Here is a 13,599-nt window from a genome sequence, read left to right on the forward strand (position 1 = left end):
CTCTATATATCTTATGTGTTTGGTTGATTTACTGAGTCTACATTTACACACATACATACATGCATATATATATATATATATATATATATATAAATATATATATATATATATATATATATATATATATATATATATATATATATATATATATATATATATATATATATATATATGTGTGTGTGTGTGTGTGTGTGTGTGTTAGTTATATATGTGTGTTCCATACCGGAACTGGAGAAACAACGGAGAGTTTTTATGAAGTTGTATGCTATACCGTAAAAAATCATGAGCCTAGAGCAGCGTCCCTACAAAGAAAATGGTAATCCTCATCGCGTGCTGACAAAATATGTCTCATTTCAGTCGAAAATGACTGAAAGAGTGGGGCAACATCAGCTACATCTGGAAAGGAAACAATGCACATGTAAATCCAGATTAATGTGAACCAGTAAATCAACCATCCACATTAGCTATGTCCATGAATGTATTTATGGACATAGGTAATGTGGATGATTGATTTACTGGTTTACATTGACAATGTCCGTAAATGTATTTTCACCAATAAAGAAATTCCGTTGCCGTCCTTGTCTTGTTTCCATCGGACTTAGGTTAGGGCCACTTTATGAGCAAGATCAGCTATTTGCAAGAAGCAATGGAATCAGGCTAGCTGTAGGTACTGGGGTGCTTGTACCATCAAGCATTGTATTATGAAAGTAAAATAAGTAAATTTTCAAATGTTTGAGACCGGTGTCGCACTCTTTAGAAGAACCTTAGTTTAAAAAAGAGGGTTTACTAAGTTTTAGCTAGGAAAAGAGAAAGCGATAGTATCTTTTTTACACCTTTCAGTAACCCAAATGATCGTTACTATACATTCGTTTAGTTTAAATGGTTTGCGCATCATTGATATAGACTGGCTTTAGGCATTGTTATATTTAAATTATTAATCAGTTTAAAGCCTATCCCAGTGTGATGATGAAGATAACATAAAACAGTGCTGAAAATTACAGTAGCGGCTGCAGTTATGTTGAGGAATCATTAACGCTGTCATACAGCGAATATTCAAAGCAAGCGCTTGTTTTTTGCTAGACGCATCATTCACCACAAAATGAAATTGGCTCAGCTTGAGTCAACAGATGAACTGCCAGTGAAACAAAAGTTCATGTCCTGTTATCCAACAATCACCGCAAATGCATGTTTTAGTTCTCCGAAACATGGTGATTTCATATTGATGTGTGCTCTCCAGCAAAATAAAATATTTCTGCGATACATTTTATAATTTATAATTGTTTGATAGTTCAAAATTCTAATGAAAAACATAGACATATTTTCAAAATTTTATTTGCATCTTCTGCCCTAACCTCAACAGCTTAAAACGATCAACCAGAGATCTTCTTTTCTTTAAGTTTGAAAGGCAAGTGGGTCTGCCCTACTGTTGCGTCTATCAATTAATATGTCCATCTCATTCCTACTTTAATATATTCCAGTTCAGACTATTACAGGGACGTGAGCGGTTCAGACCATGACGTTAAATCAACCGAACTGATCAATCGTTTCTACTATATATATCTTGAATGTGGGACACTGTCTTCTTCCGTGTTTCCTGCATTAGCTAACTTGACTTTTGTTAAAAAGAACGTTTGATAATACCTAAGAAAGGACAACCCTTCTAATACTTTTTCTCTTTTCTTGTAGTGACCAAAGATGACAAAATCAATAAAAAAAACTGTTGATTATAGCAATAGCTTTAAAAACACCGGCAAAAAGACATTTAACAAAAAAATATAATTTCCTTTTTAATTTTTCAGCATTACATATTTTCATTACAAAATGAAGGTAGGTCAGAGATCTAAAAACTTTCACTATTTTATAGAAATATACCTTTTCGTCGAAGCTTGAGGTTATGTCAGAGATCGAAATTCAATTTTAAGTTTCAGTCGTCATGGCGCAAAATCGTAATCTGTGGCCTTTGAAAGGTAAAAGTAATAGTGATCATACTGTCACGGACTGAAGATTTTAGTGTGATAGCAAAGCTGGGCCGAGAGACCAGGGCATAGGGTGGGAGTGAATGAGTGACCTACTTCTGTGATAAAATGTAGGATTTCGTAATTTTTCCCCACTTCGTTTTTTTTGTCAGTTTGGAAACCGGGCAGATCAAAAAGATGTTATTTTGAAGGTCATTACAAGGTTCACTTTCGAGTCGCTGTTTTCAGTGGAAAAACAAATAATTTATTTTGGCGTTGTTTTGAATGCTGGAAATTTTTTAATTATTATTATTTTGGAGCAGTTATAACTTATGAAATTTTTCTATAACGATTACCGACTTTCATTTTAAATTGATGTTAGTACATATCAGCAATAACATTGTCACCATAATAATAGTAATAATAATAATAATAATAATAATAATAATATACAGCCAACTAAGAGGGGGAGACAACCGCCAGGATATTCCCAAAGCTGAACCAAGTAAGAGACTCTGGGGAAAACATATGGAGCAATCCGGTATCACACAACAAACATGCAACATGGCTCCAGGAAGTCAAGGCAGGAGAAATGGGGGCAATAAAACAAAGATTCACAGAGATCACGACAGACACAGTCAGACACCAACTGAAGAAAATGCCCAACTGGAAAGCCCAGGTCCCGATGAAGTCCAGGGATACTGGTTCAAAAACGTCAAGGCCCTACACCCACGCATAGCAGAACAACTCCAGCAATGTATCACAAACCACCATGCGCCCAAATGGATGACCACAGGGAGAACATCCTTAGTACAGAAAGACAAGAACAAAGGAATAATAGCAAGTAGCTACAGGCCTATCACCTGCCTACCAATAATGTGAAGGTTACTAAAAGGTATCATCAGTGAAAAGCCATACAACTACAAACACCATCCCTCACCAACAGAAAGGCTGCAGAAGGAAGTGTAGGGGCACAAAAGACGAGCTCCTGATAGACAAAATGGTAATGAAGAATAGTAAGAGAAGGAGAATCAACCTAAGCATGGCGTGGATTGACTACAAGTAAGCCTTCGACATGATACCACACACATGGCTAACAGAATGCCTGAAAATATATGGGGCAGAGGGAAACACCATCAACTTCTTAAAAAATACAATGCAAAAATGAAACACAGTACTTACAAGCTCTGGGATAAGACTAGCAGAGGTTAACATCAGGAGAGGAATCTTTCAAGGCAACTCACTGTCCCCACTACTCTTCGTAGTAGCCATGATTCCCATGACCAAAGTAATGTAGAAGATAGATGCTGGGTACCAAGTCAAGAAAGGAGGCAACAGAATTAACCATCTGATGCTCATGGATGACATCAAGCTGTATGGTAAGAGCATCAAGGAAGTAAATACCATAATCCAGACTATAAGGATTGTATTAGGGACATCAGTATGGAGTTTGGAACAGAAAAATGCACCTTGGTCAACATATAAAAAAGCAAAGTGACAAGGACCAAAGGGATAAAGCTACCTGACGGGAATAGCATCAAACACATAGATGAGACAGGGAAAAATAGGAGAGGATATAAAACACCAAGAGATGAAGGATATGAATAGGAAAGAATATATGCAGAGACTTAAGGTGATACTCAAGTCAAAACTCGACGCCAGAAACATGATGAAAGTCATAAACATATGGGCAGTACCAGTAATCAGATACAGTGCAGGAGTAGTGGAGTGGATGAAGGCTGAACTTTGCAGCATAGATCAGAAAACTAGGAAGCACATAACTGTACACAAAGCACAAAGCACTACAACCAAGGGCAAATACAAACAGACTATACATAAATGAAAGGAAGGAAAGAGAGGCCTACTAAGCATAGAGGACTGCATCAACATCGAGAGCAGAGCACTGGGGCAATACCTGAAAACCAGTGAAGGCGAGTGGTTAAGGAGTGCATGGGAAGAAGGACTAACAAAAGTAGACAACGACCCAGAAATATATAGAGACAGGAGAATGAAAAACAGAACAGAGTAAATGGCACAGCAAACCAATGCACGGACAGTACATGAGACAGACTGAAGAACTGGCCAGCAACGAAGCATGGCAATGGCTACAGAGGGGAGAACTCAAGAAGCAAACAGAAGGAATGCTAACAGCGGCACAAGATCAGGCCCTGAGAACCAGATATGTCCAAAGAACAATAGATGGAAATAACATCTCACCCATATGCAGGGAGTGCAATATGAAAGGTGACACCATAAACCACATAGCAAGTGAATGTCTGGTGCTTGTGCAGAACCAGTACGAAAAGAGGCATGATTCAGCAGCAAAAGCCCTCCATTGGAGCCTGTGCAAGAAACACCAGCTAGTTTGCAGTAATAAGTGGTGCGTACACCAACCTGAGGGAGTGATAGAAAACAATCAGGCAAAAATCCTCTGGGACTATGGTATCAGAACAGATAGGGTGATATGTGCCAATAGACTAGACTTGACGCCGATTGACAAAATCAATATGAAAGTATCCCTCACTGATGTTGCAGTACCATGGGATGCCAGAGTCGAGGAGAAAGAAAGAGAAAAAATTAGTAATTATCAAGACCTGAGAATAGAAATAAGAAGGATATGGGCATAAAAACACTAGGCGCGACCCCAAGATCCCTGAAAAGGAACCTGGAAAAACTAGATGCCGAAGTGGCTCCAGGACTCATGCAGAAGAGTGTGCTGTTAGCGCACATAGTGAGAAAAGTGATGGACTTCTAAGGAGGAAGGATGCAACCTGGAACCCCACACTATAAATACCACCCAGCCGCATAGGATGACTGAGATAGAAAAAAAAACAATAATAATAATAACAACAACAACATTATTAATAGTAGTCAGGTAATCGATGAAAAATTCATGTTGCATCTCTACAAATTACATTTTTCTGATAGAAAATTCAGTTCATCACACACTACCGTTAGGCTTCACCAAACACAGTCAGTACCCAGTTTGGTTTAAAGTTAAATGTTTCCATTCTCAATAGTTTCCTTTGACTAAAACTGCAGCTTCCTCTAAAGCAAATATAAAAGCACGTATCCCTGAGGACTAGAGGTAATCGTTTTTAACCTTTTACCTCCCAGGTATAGAAACCATTGAGTAAAACCAATGAAATTTTGTGAAAATATTTTATTACCATAAGTATATTACTCAAAGGAGTGCCAAGTTATGGCACTGTTCCTATGTGGGAACGCTGGGATTACATGTGCTAAAATTTGCTGTATTTTACCAAATTTTCAAAATGCATACATAAACGTTATAGTAACCGTTTTCCTCTTTCTACTTGGCAAAATCTGAAGAACTGGAATAAAAAGTCATGCTATGTTACAATGTTGCAGGTGTAGCCCCTCATAAACAAATTATTTTGACAGTGTGCAGTAAATTATTGCGCACATTGTACCTTTATCAGATTGTAATCGAATTAGGCATTTGGTACATTAATATCTTGCATTTTTATTGCAAACAACGCATCTTCCTTGCTTGCAACTCTGCTTTATATGCCCACTACCATCATAGTGAATGTCAGTGGGGAGTTCTATCATCTTACTTTGGCCAATGTGTGTGCGTGGATCTACAGACTTCAGCAAACAGAGCGATATTTTTCTCCTGAAATCCAGGTGGGAAAGAGTATCCTCTGCAAGATGGCAATGTAAACGCCAAGCAGCAACCACTAACAAAATAAGAGCATTGGAGAACAGTGGCCAGTACCATTTCTTACCCCTGATCCCTGGTCTGTATTTACCCAAAAGACGGTCCATTAGATCTACTCAGCCCATTCCCTCATTGTATTTGTGTACAAGATATGGCTGTTCTACCCTCGTTTTGGGTGTATTCTTTACATGACGAGTGGCTTCATGAAGGGGCAAGAGATCTCGTGTTACTTGCAATCGTCACAATAGAGTTGTCTTTCCATTTACACACAAAAGCTCTTCCATCACAGCGAAAATCAAACTCTCCTCTCGTGTTTTTCTTCATGACTGCATTTGGTTTCATCAACTTGGCAGCACCAGCAGTCCTATTATCTCGAACAGTGCCAGTAGCCTTGATGTTCTGCTCAGCACGGGACTTCAACAGATCATACAATGTAAAGAAGTTGTCAAAGTACACTTCATTCTTAGTGACTGCCAAACAAGACTCAGTAGTCGACATCATGTCATTCACGACACGGGTTCCAAGATGAAGTTTTGTCTGACCGGGTTCTTTGCCTCTGTAAAGCTTTAGCTTATATGGGTAGCCATCACTGCCACAAGGTGCCCATATCTTGTAGCCAAATCTAAGTGGCATGCCTTGGATGAACATTTTTGCCGAGTGTCGACCATAGTATGGCACCATGGATTCATCGACGCTGAGCTTGCTTCTCATGGAAAATACTGTAACTTTCGAGATTTTCATTCAGGATTGTGCAGATGGGCTCACTTTTGCCTAGTTTACTTTCTTCTGGGAGATTGTTGTTGTCGACATACTATAACTTTTGAGATTTTCATTCAGGATTGTGTAGATGGGCTCAATTTTGCCTAGTTTATTTCCTTCTGGAAGACTGTTGATGTCGACAATGTGTATGACACTCTTCAAGGCCTGAAACCGGTTGCAAGTCATAGCAGAAGCAACAATTGGAACTCTAAGATCAGGCTGAGTGGACCAGTAGTGTCTTTCTTCTGGCAATCTGTGGTAGCCAGAGAGTAGTAAATAGCAGCAGAAGCAGGTGGCTTGCATGTATCAAGGCTGAATTAATTTTCTTCTAAGGCAACTTCTCACAGGTAGGTCGGTGGCAGAAACAGGAGGGGACAAGTTAACACGTCTCTGGAAAGATTTTTCCCAGGTAAGGATTCGTGCATGAAAGATTCTCTCACTTGCAGTAATCTATCACAATGGAGGGGTGATTAACTCTATGTCACTGAGCAAAGGATTATTTCATCAATAAACTAAGTTCATATGGGGGAACACACATAATAGTATTGACTTGGTATCAGCAAGGGATTCACTTTGGGAGATGAATTATGTGAAAAGGAAATGAGGGATTTAGTGAGAGAAACAGTAACTGGTACTCAATTGCTAATTTCAGACTTACTGGGCAAATATATATATATATATATATATATATATATATATATATACTGTATATATATATATATATATATATATATATATATATATATATATATATATATATATATATATATATATATTTATATATATATATACTGTATACATTCATATATATATATATATATATATTTATATATATATATATATATATATATATATATATATATATATATATATATATATATATATATATATATATATTTATATATATCCAGGTACTTGTCTGATTAAAATGGAGAAGAGAGAGAGAGAGAGAGAGAGAGAGAGAGAGAGAGAGAGAGAGAGAGAGAGAGAGAGAGAGAGAGAATGACTGACTTGCAGTGGCAAATATTCTTTCTCCGCTCCCACCATAGAAGACCGTACCGATGTTCTTCAGGGTGCAGCGTTACCATTTCTTAATTTAATCCCTGTTTGCATCATATACATTTAACCTTCATAAACGTAGATTCTGCAAATGCCTTTCGGAAAAGATTTCTAAGTGTAATGATCTATATTCCGCTGTAATGAATTCAGAATGTAAAAACGAAGAAGGAACTAATGAATTAATAAGGAAATTCACATTTGAACGAACAGAAAAAATGTAGCAACGTACGTCATGCACGGCGAATTTAGCCAGTAGTTAATACACATGTACGGATGGTGATGGATTTTTGTCTCGTCTTATAGAAATTATCAATACAGGTTGATTCAATGTTGATTTTATCTAGATAATAAACAATTATATTAATAATTATAATAAATTATGATCAAAATTCATGTAAATTCTGTTCAGAAATTGATGTTATAGGGGACTTATTGTTGTAGGCTAAATAAGATAACCTGTAGTTCTTTATCTGCAAAGTTATACCCATAACTATGAAGTTTTTTAGTAGATAATTACTTAGATATGATGATGGTAATACCTCAAGGTACTTAAGAAATTGTATTTCATTGGCAAGGTATACTTAAGATATGTTTGGCTTAAGATGAACTTGGAAAAAATGTGGTAATTTCGTCGCGAGTAATTAATTATAGGGGGTATGTCTGTCACAGAAGCATTTGGTCTTCTAATATGCATGCACGGATGGTGATGGATTTGTTTCGTCTCGGCGATGAATTAGTTCTTGATCTTCAGAATTGTGCCCATAACTACTAAGTTTTTTTTTGTGGATTAAGTACTTAGATATGATGATAGTAATGCCACAAGGTACTTAAGAATTTGTATTTTATTGGCGGGGTATGATTAAGATACGTTTGGCTTAAGATGAGTACTATAAAATAAATGTGGTAATTTCGGCACAAGTGATTTTTTAATGAGGGGAAGCCTGTCACAGAAGCATTTGGTCTGTTGCTACTTTTTTTAAGTGACGTGGATTGTAAGGGCTGACTGGTGTGGTGGCTGAAGTTGCATTTTGAACTGCATTGCCTTATGACTGAATGAAAGTAATTCTAATACAGTCAAACACATCTGTTTAATTTTTTGGATGTGCTAAACTTATTACAAGGTTTGCAGTGGGAGGAGTTTAATGACATCACCGACAGAAAAGTGGTGGTTTTCCACCCAAGTTACTGGTGAATCCCATAAAGTTATTGAAGAACAGGTGAACGGTGCTGGTAAAAACGAAAAGTTCATTTGTTTTTTTTCGTCTTTGTATGTCTGTCATGGGGTAGGAATTTGCTTTTGAGTTATAACCTTTCTGGGTTGACATAGGGGACGTGTGCGAAATTTTGTCTGGGTCTGTCAAGCGGTTCTGATTTCTACAGCGGACAAAAAAACATACGAACATTCACTTCTATTATATAGAAGATATGTACAGTATATATATATATATATATATATATATATATATATATATATATATATATATGTATATATATAAATGTATATATATATATATATATATATATATATATATATATATATATATATATATATATATATATATATATATATATATATGTGTGTGTGTGTGTGAATTTTTCACGTTCAGTGAATTTTATATTAACATATTTTAAGCTACAAATATTGTTGAATATTCCAGTTCACTATCCCTCAGGAATAACTCACACGCAAGAGGTATTATAATTGATTGCATCGTCAGAGGTCAAAAGTGACTGTACATAATTGTTTCTAAATCAGGCAACGATTCGTATCCCATTGGGAACTGAGTTTATTCCTGAGGTATGGCGCATTGGATATTAAACAATATTTTTGCTTACTAAAGACACACACATATATATAGCTTATACATACACATATATATATATATATATATATATATATATATATATATATATATATATATATATATATATATATATATATATATATATATATATATATATATATATATATATATATATATATATATATATATATATATATATATATATATGCACAGACACATATATATATATTATATATAAATATATATATATATATATATATATATATATATATATATATATATATATATATATATATATATATATATATATGTATATAAACACCGTATCATGCTTCTCAGTTATCAGCAGTGATACTCTTGTTTAGCAATTGTCTTGCTAAACTAGATTATCACTGTGGATCCTTCTATTGATATATACATATATATACATATATATATATTATACATATATATGTTATATATATATTATATATATAAATATGTATATATATATATATATATATATATATATATATATATATATATATATATATATATATATATATATATATATATATGTTGTCATAAATAACCTCAGGACACTGCCTTAATTAATAGGTCTTCCGACTTTAGGAAGCACCAGACATTTAGTGCGTTTTGAACTTGTTAACTGTGATCTGAAGGGTCCCAGATAGTTAATTTCTGACCCCAAATTTGCCCTTGTCTTTCCACTTTGCGCTGCGGAGGACGAATTCTTTCAGATAAACTGTAGCTGTCAACTACTTCCTGCCCAGGTGAAAGCGGGCAGCTAAGGTGGGTGAACTGATGCCCAGTCTTAGCGCCCTGACCTTCCAGCCATGCAGACGTCTCTCTCTCTGACTTCCTACTCACCTCTGGTGACAAAGGGGCCATGCTGGAGTCCCACACCTGACTAAAGGGGCACTTTTGGAACCGCTAGAGGACGACGATCTCGCTACATCACATCCTTGGAGTCTGCAGCTTTACTTCTAGTTTGGTGCTAGAATTAATCAACGCTGGAAGAGTTGTCTGCACCAGATTCGGTCTCCATGCTTTCAGTCTCTTGCCCCACCTCACTTGCTTCGTACTAACTTCTCTCCCTCCAGGCTCCCTTGCTCTTGAATATCGATTCAGTCCCCTTGAACAAGTGATCTTTTCCATCATCCCTTCTCGTTATTGGTTAACTCTTGAATAACGTAAAAACCTTCCTTGAAGTGAAATTTGTGACTGATTTGGATACATGACCCGGCCGCCATTTTGAAGGCGCTGGAAGCTGCCTTACTTTCATCTCTAAATATCAAGTCCATCCCTCAGCCTTCAGCTAACATAGGACACCTAAAGCATTTCTACTTTTGTGCATGTCCATTAGCATTAATCTCGGCATCTCTCCATATTGCAGAGAGGTGTTTGTGAGGCTGTACCGACGTTACTCTGTTCCATCGCATGAGTCCTGCATCTTCGCCCTCTGGGAAGGGCTTACTGAATTAGATTGCAATTAAGCCCATACAATTTACCACTGCAAGTTCTTGATTTGCATTTACGTGTATGTTGTAAATAAAGTAGTTAATTTGTTCCCTTAATCTGCTTTATGCTTCTATCCAGCAATTATTCAATTTCCCGCTTGAGTTTACGAAGTAACGGATGCCCTCTGCACAAGGACAATAAGCAATAAGGTATGCTGATTAAATTCTCCTCGTTAATTGTAATATATATATATATATATATATATATATATATATATATATATATATATATATATATATATATATATATACATACATACATACATACATATATAAATATGTCAATGGGCTGACTAACTTGCTCTAGCAAGTACGTATGTAATTTTACAGGCAAATATTATGTTATTTCGGTTATAAATCTGGCTTCATGTATTTTGCGAAGGGGAGGATTAGTAATTACCTTTGATAACTATTTTCACTCCCGAATAAAAGTAACCATTTACTTCCGTAACTCAAATACGCGGAAAATGAAACCTTTATTTACGTTCAAAATTGATAATGTGTTTTTTTGAAGCCACGTGTCATTTGGGTGGAGAGAATTATTTTGTCCGATTAAATGAAAATATATCTCAGGTTATTAAATCCTTAAAAGTGATTTCACAAATGAGAGAGAGAGAGAGAGAGAGAGAGAGAGAGAGAGAGAGAGAGAGAGAGAGAGAGAGAGAGAGAGAGAAGAATCTGATATTTTTATGTCAATTTGCCATTTCCTCTTTCGTGTAGTTTCTTTGTCATATAGATTCTTTTTTGTATATTAGAGGATATTCCACATTAATATTAGACGTTTAGTAATGGTAAGACTTGTCAAGGAAAAAAATATATATAAATATTATTTTTTTCTTGGCAAGTCTTACCATTGCGGAACTTCCTTTTGTACAGATGAGTACGACACTGTGTCTGTATTTTAGATCTTTTTGAATGTTTTCCCATTTATAATTTCTATAATCTAGTAACTGAAAATTAGTCTTAAGCTGGTTCAGTGGTAGTTGATTCAACAATTTTACTTAAATTAAAGGCGTTTCATTTCAAGGATCTCATTCTATTAAGCAACATCGCCACTAATCACACAAAATGTGACGTTGCAAACCCGTGACCCTTACCTTTACCAGTTTCTTTCATTTTGAAAAGAGGAATCTTTCATTATTTTGTTTTAGTATTTGGAATAATTCTTCCTAGAGGACCTTTTCATAGTGATTTTGCTTGAGACCCCTTTCAAGTTCATAAGAGAAATCTTTCATTTAACGAAATTATTCTTTACGTCTCTTCACACTGAAGTTGCAACCCCTGTGCTGTTACCTGTCCAGGGTCAACAGAAAGGAAACTGAACTTGTATACTTTGTTGTCAAGCTATATCAACCTCGAATCTGCATCCCGTGGACAAAATCAACAGCACCATTGGTGTTGAGAATAATAGCAGTAGCTGCACAACCGCCTTCATCAATATCATTACCATTATCCTTACCATCCCTGAGATACTAACATAACTTCAGTCTTCATTTTCATTTTCATCATCTATAATTTTCCTCCTTCGGGTCAAGAAATAGCGCAGGCATTTTCATCTATCTAATATATATATATGTATATATATATATATATATATATATATATATATATATATATATATATATACATATACATGCATATACACACATATTTGTATATATATATATATATATATATATATATATATATATATATATATATATGTCTATATATATATATTTATATATATATGAAAATATAAATATACATGTATATATATATATACATATATATATATATATATATATATATATATATATATATATATATATATATATATATATATATATATATAATATTATATAATGATAGACGGCTGATAACCGCTCCTGATGCAGTCTGGTTCCACGTCAGGAAATTTGAGAATCACTGCATCTTTTAGAAGCAGCTAATGACAGATGGCCTACCTAAAAACCTATACTTCCCAACTCGCTTTGTGCTATCTTTGAAGAGGGAGCTATAGGGATAATGGACACATTTTCCTCCCTGAAATGACGTTGTTGATCTCCCTATGTTCACTATTCGTGGGGTCTCCTAGGGAGTAGGAGCTGCTGGTTCATTACAGATTGTGTGGATGGTCCAAATGTATCGAGGAATGTTAGTCAGTGGCCTAAACAAGCTGAACAGTCTAGGGAAATGAGAGCCATCTTTTCTAGCCTGGCGGTTTAACATCTTGATGGGAGTGAATCGTCTAGGATGAACTTATAAATAAGGTTTATTTATAATTTTCAGTTCGATAAACATTTACGAATTAAGCTTGACCTACCGTTTGCTGAACTTTATGCGTACACACACACACACACAAACACACATACACACACAGACACACACACACACACACACACATATATATATATATATATATATATATATATATATATATATATATATATATATATATATATATATTGAGAGAGAGAGAGAGAAGGGAAAGTATAATTAAAACAGTCTTGACATTTAAACAATCTCGATGTATTTAAAAATGAAAATAAATAAAATCCTAATGATTTTTTAAGCTAGGGCACACCTGCAGAAAAAATCCCAAATTCTAAGGCGAAATACCCTACGGTTACAGAGCACCTCAAAGCCATACACTTCCTTTGTGTTACAAAGAACTAAAAAGACAGGAGATTTAACAAAACAGATAATTGGATGTAGAGCTTAAAAGATTGGGGTGCTAATGTATTCGTGAACCTTATTCCCGCAGCGCACGTGTTCCTTCTAAGAAGAAGAAGAAGAAAAGGAAGATCTCCGTATTACCTTGGTTTCTTTTGAAG

The 13,599-nt window shown here is 35.2% G+C and overlaps 1 protein-coding gene across 1 annotated transcript; it reads right to left on the minus strand.

The window, feature by feature from the left end:
• Positions 1–5,841: 5,841 nt before the first annotated feature.
• On the minus strand, positions 5,842–6,351 carry LOC136829018 (piggyBac transposable element-derived protein 3-like). Its single transcript, XM_067087409.1, has one exon. It carries the CDS (start codon positions 6,349–6,351, stop codon positions 5,842–5,844), a length of 510 nt encoding a protein of 169 aa, XP_066943510.1.
• Between the last annotated feature and the right edge of the window lie 7,248 nt (positions 6,352–13,599).

Source organism: Macrobrachium rosenbergii, chromosome 43 (assembly GCF_040412425.1).
Source record: "Macrobrachium rosenbergii isolate ZJJX-2024 chromosome 43, ASM4041242v1, whole genome shotgun sequence".
Taxonomy (NCBI): Eukaryota; Metazoa; Arthropoda; class Malacostraca; order Decapoda; family Palaemonidae; genus Macrobrachium; species Macrobrachium rosenbergii.

Bases quoted from the DNA above. Each gene is read 5' to 3' on its own strand.
- LOC136829018 (XM_067087409.1), bottom strand. From the start codon at position 6,351: ATGAGAAGCAAGCTCAGCGTCGATGAATCCATGGTGCCATACTATGGT.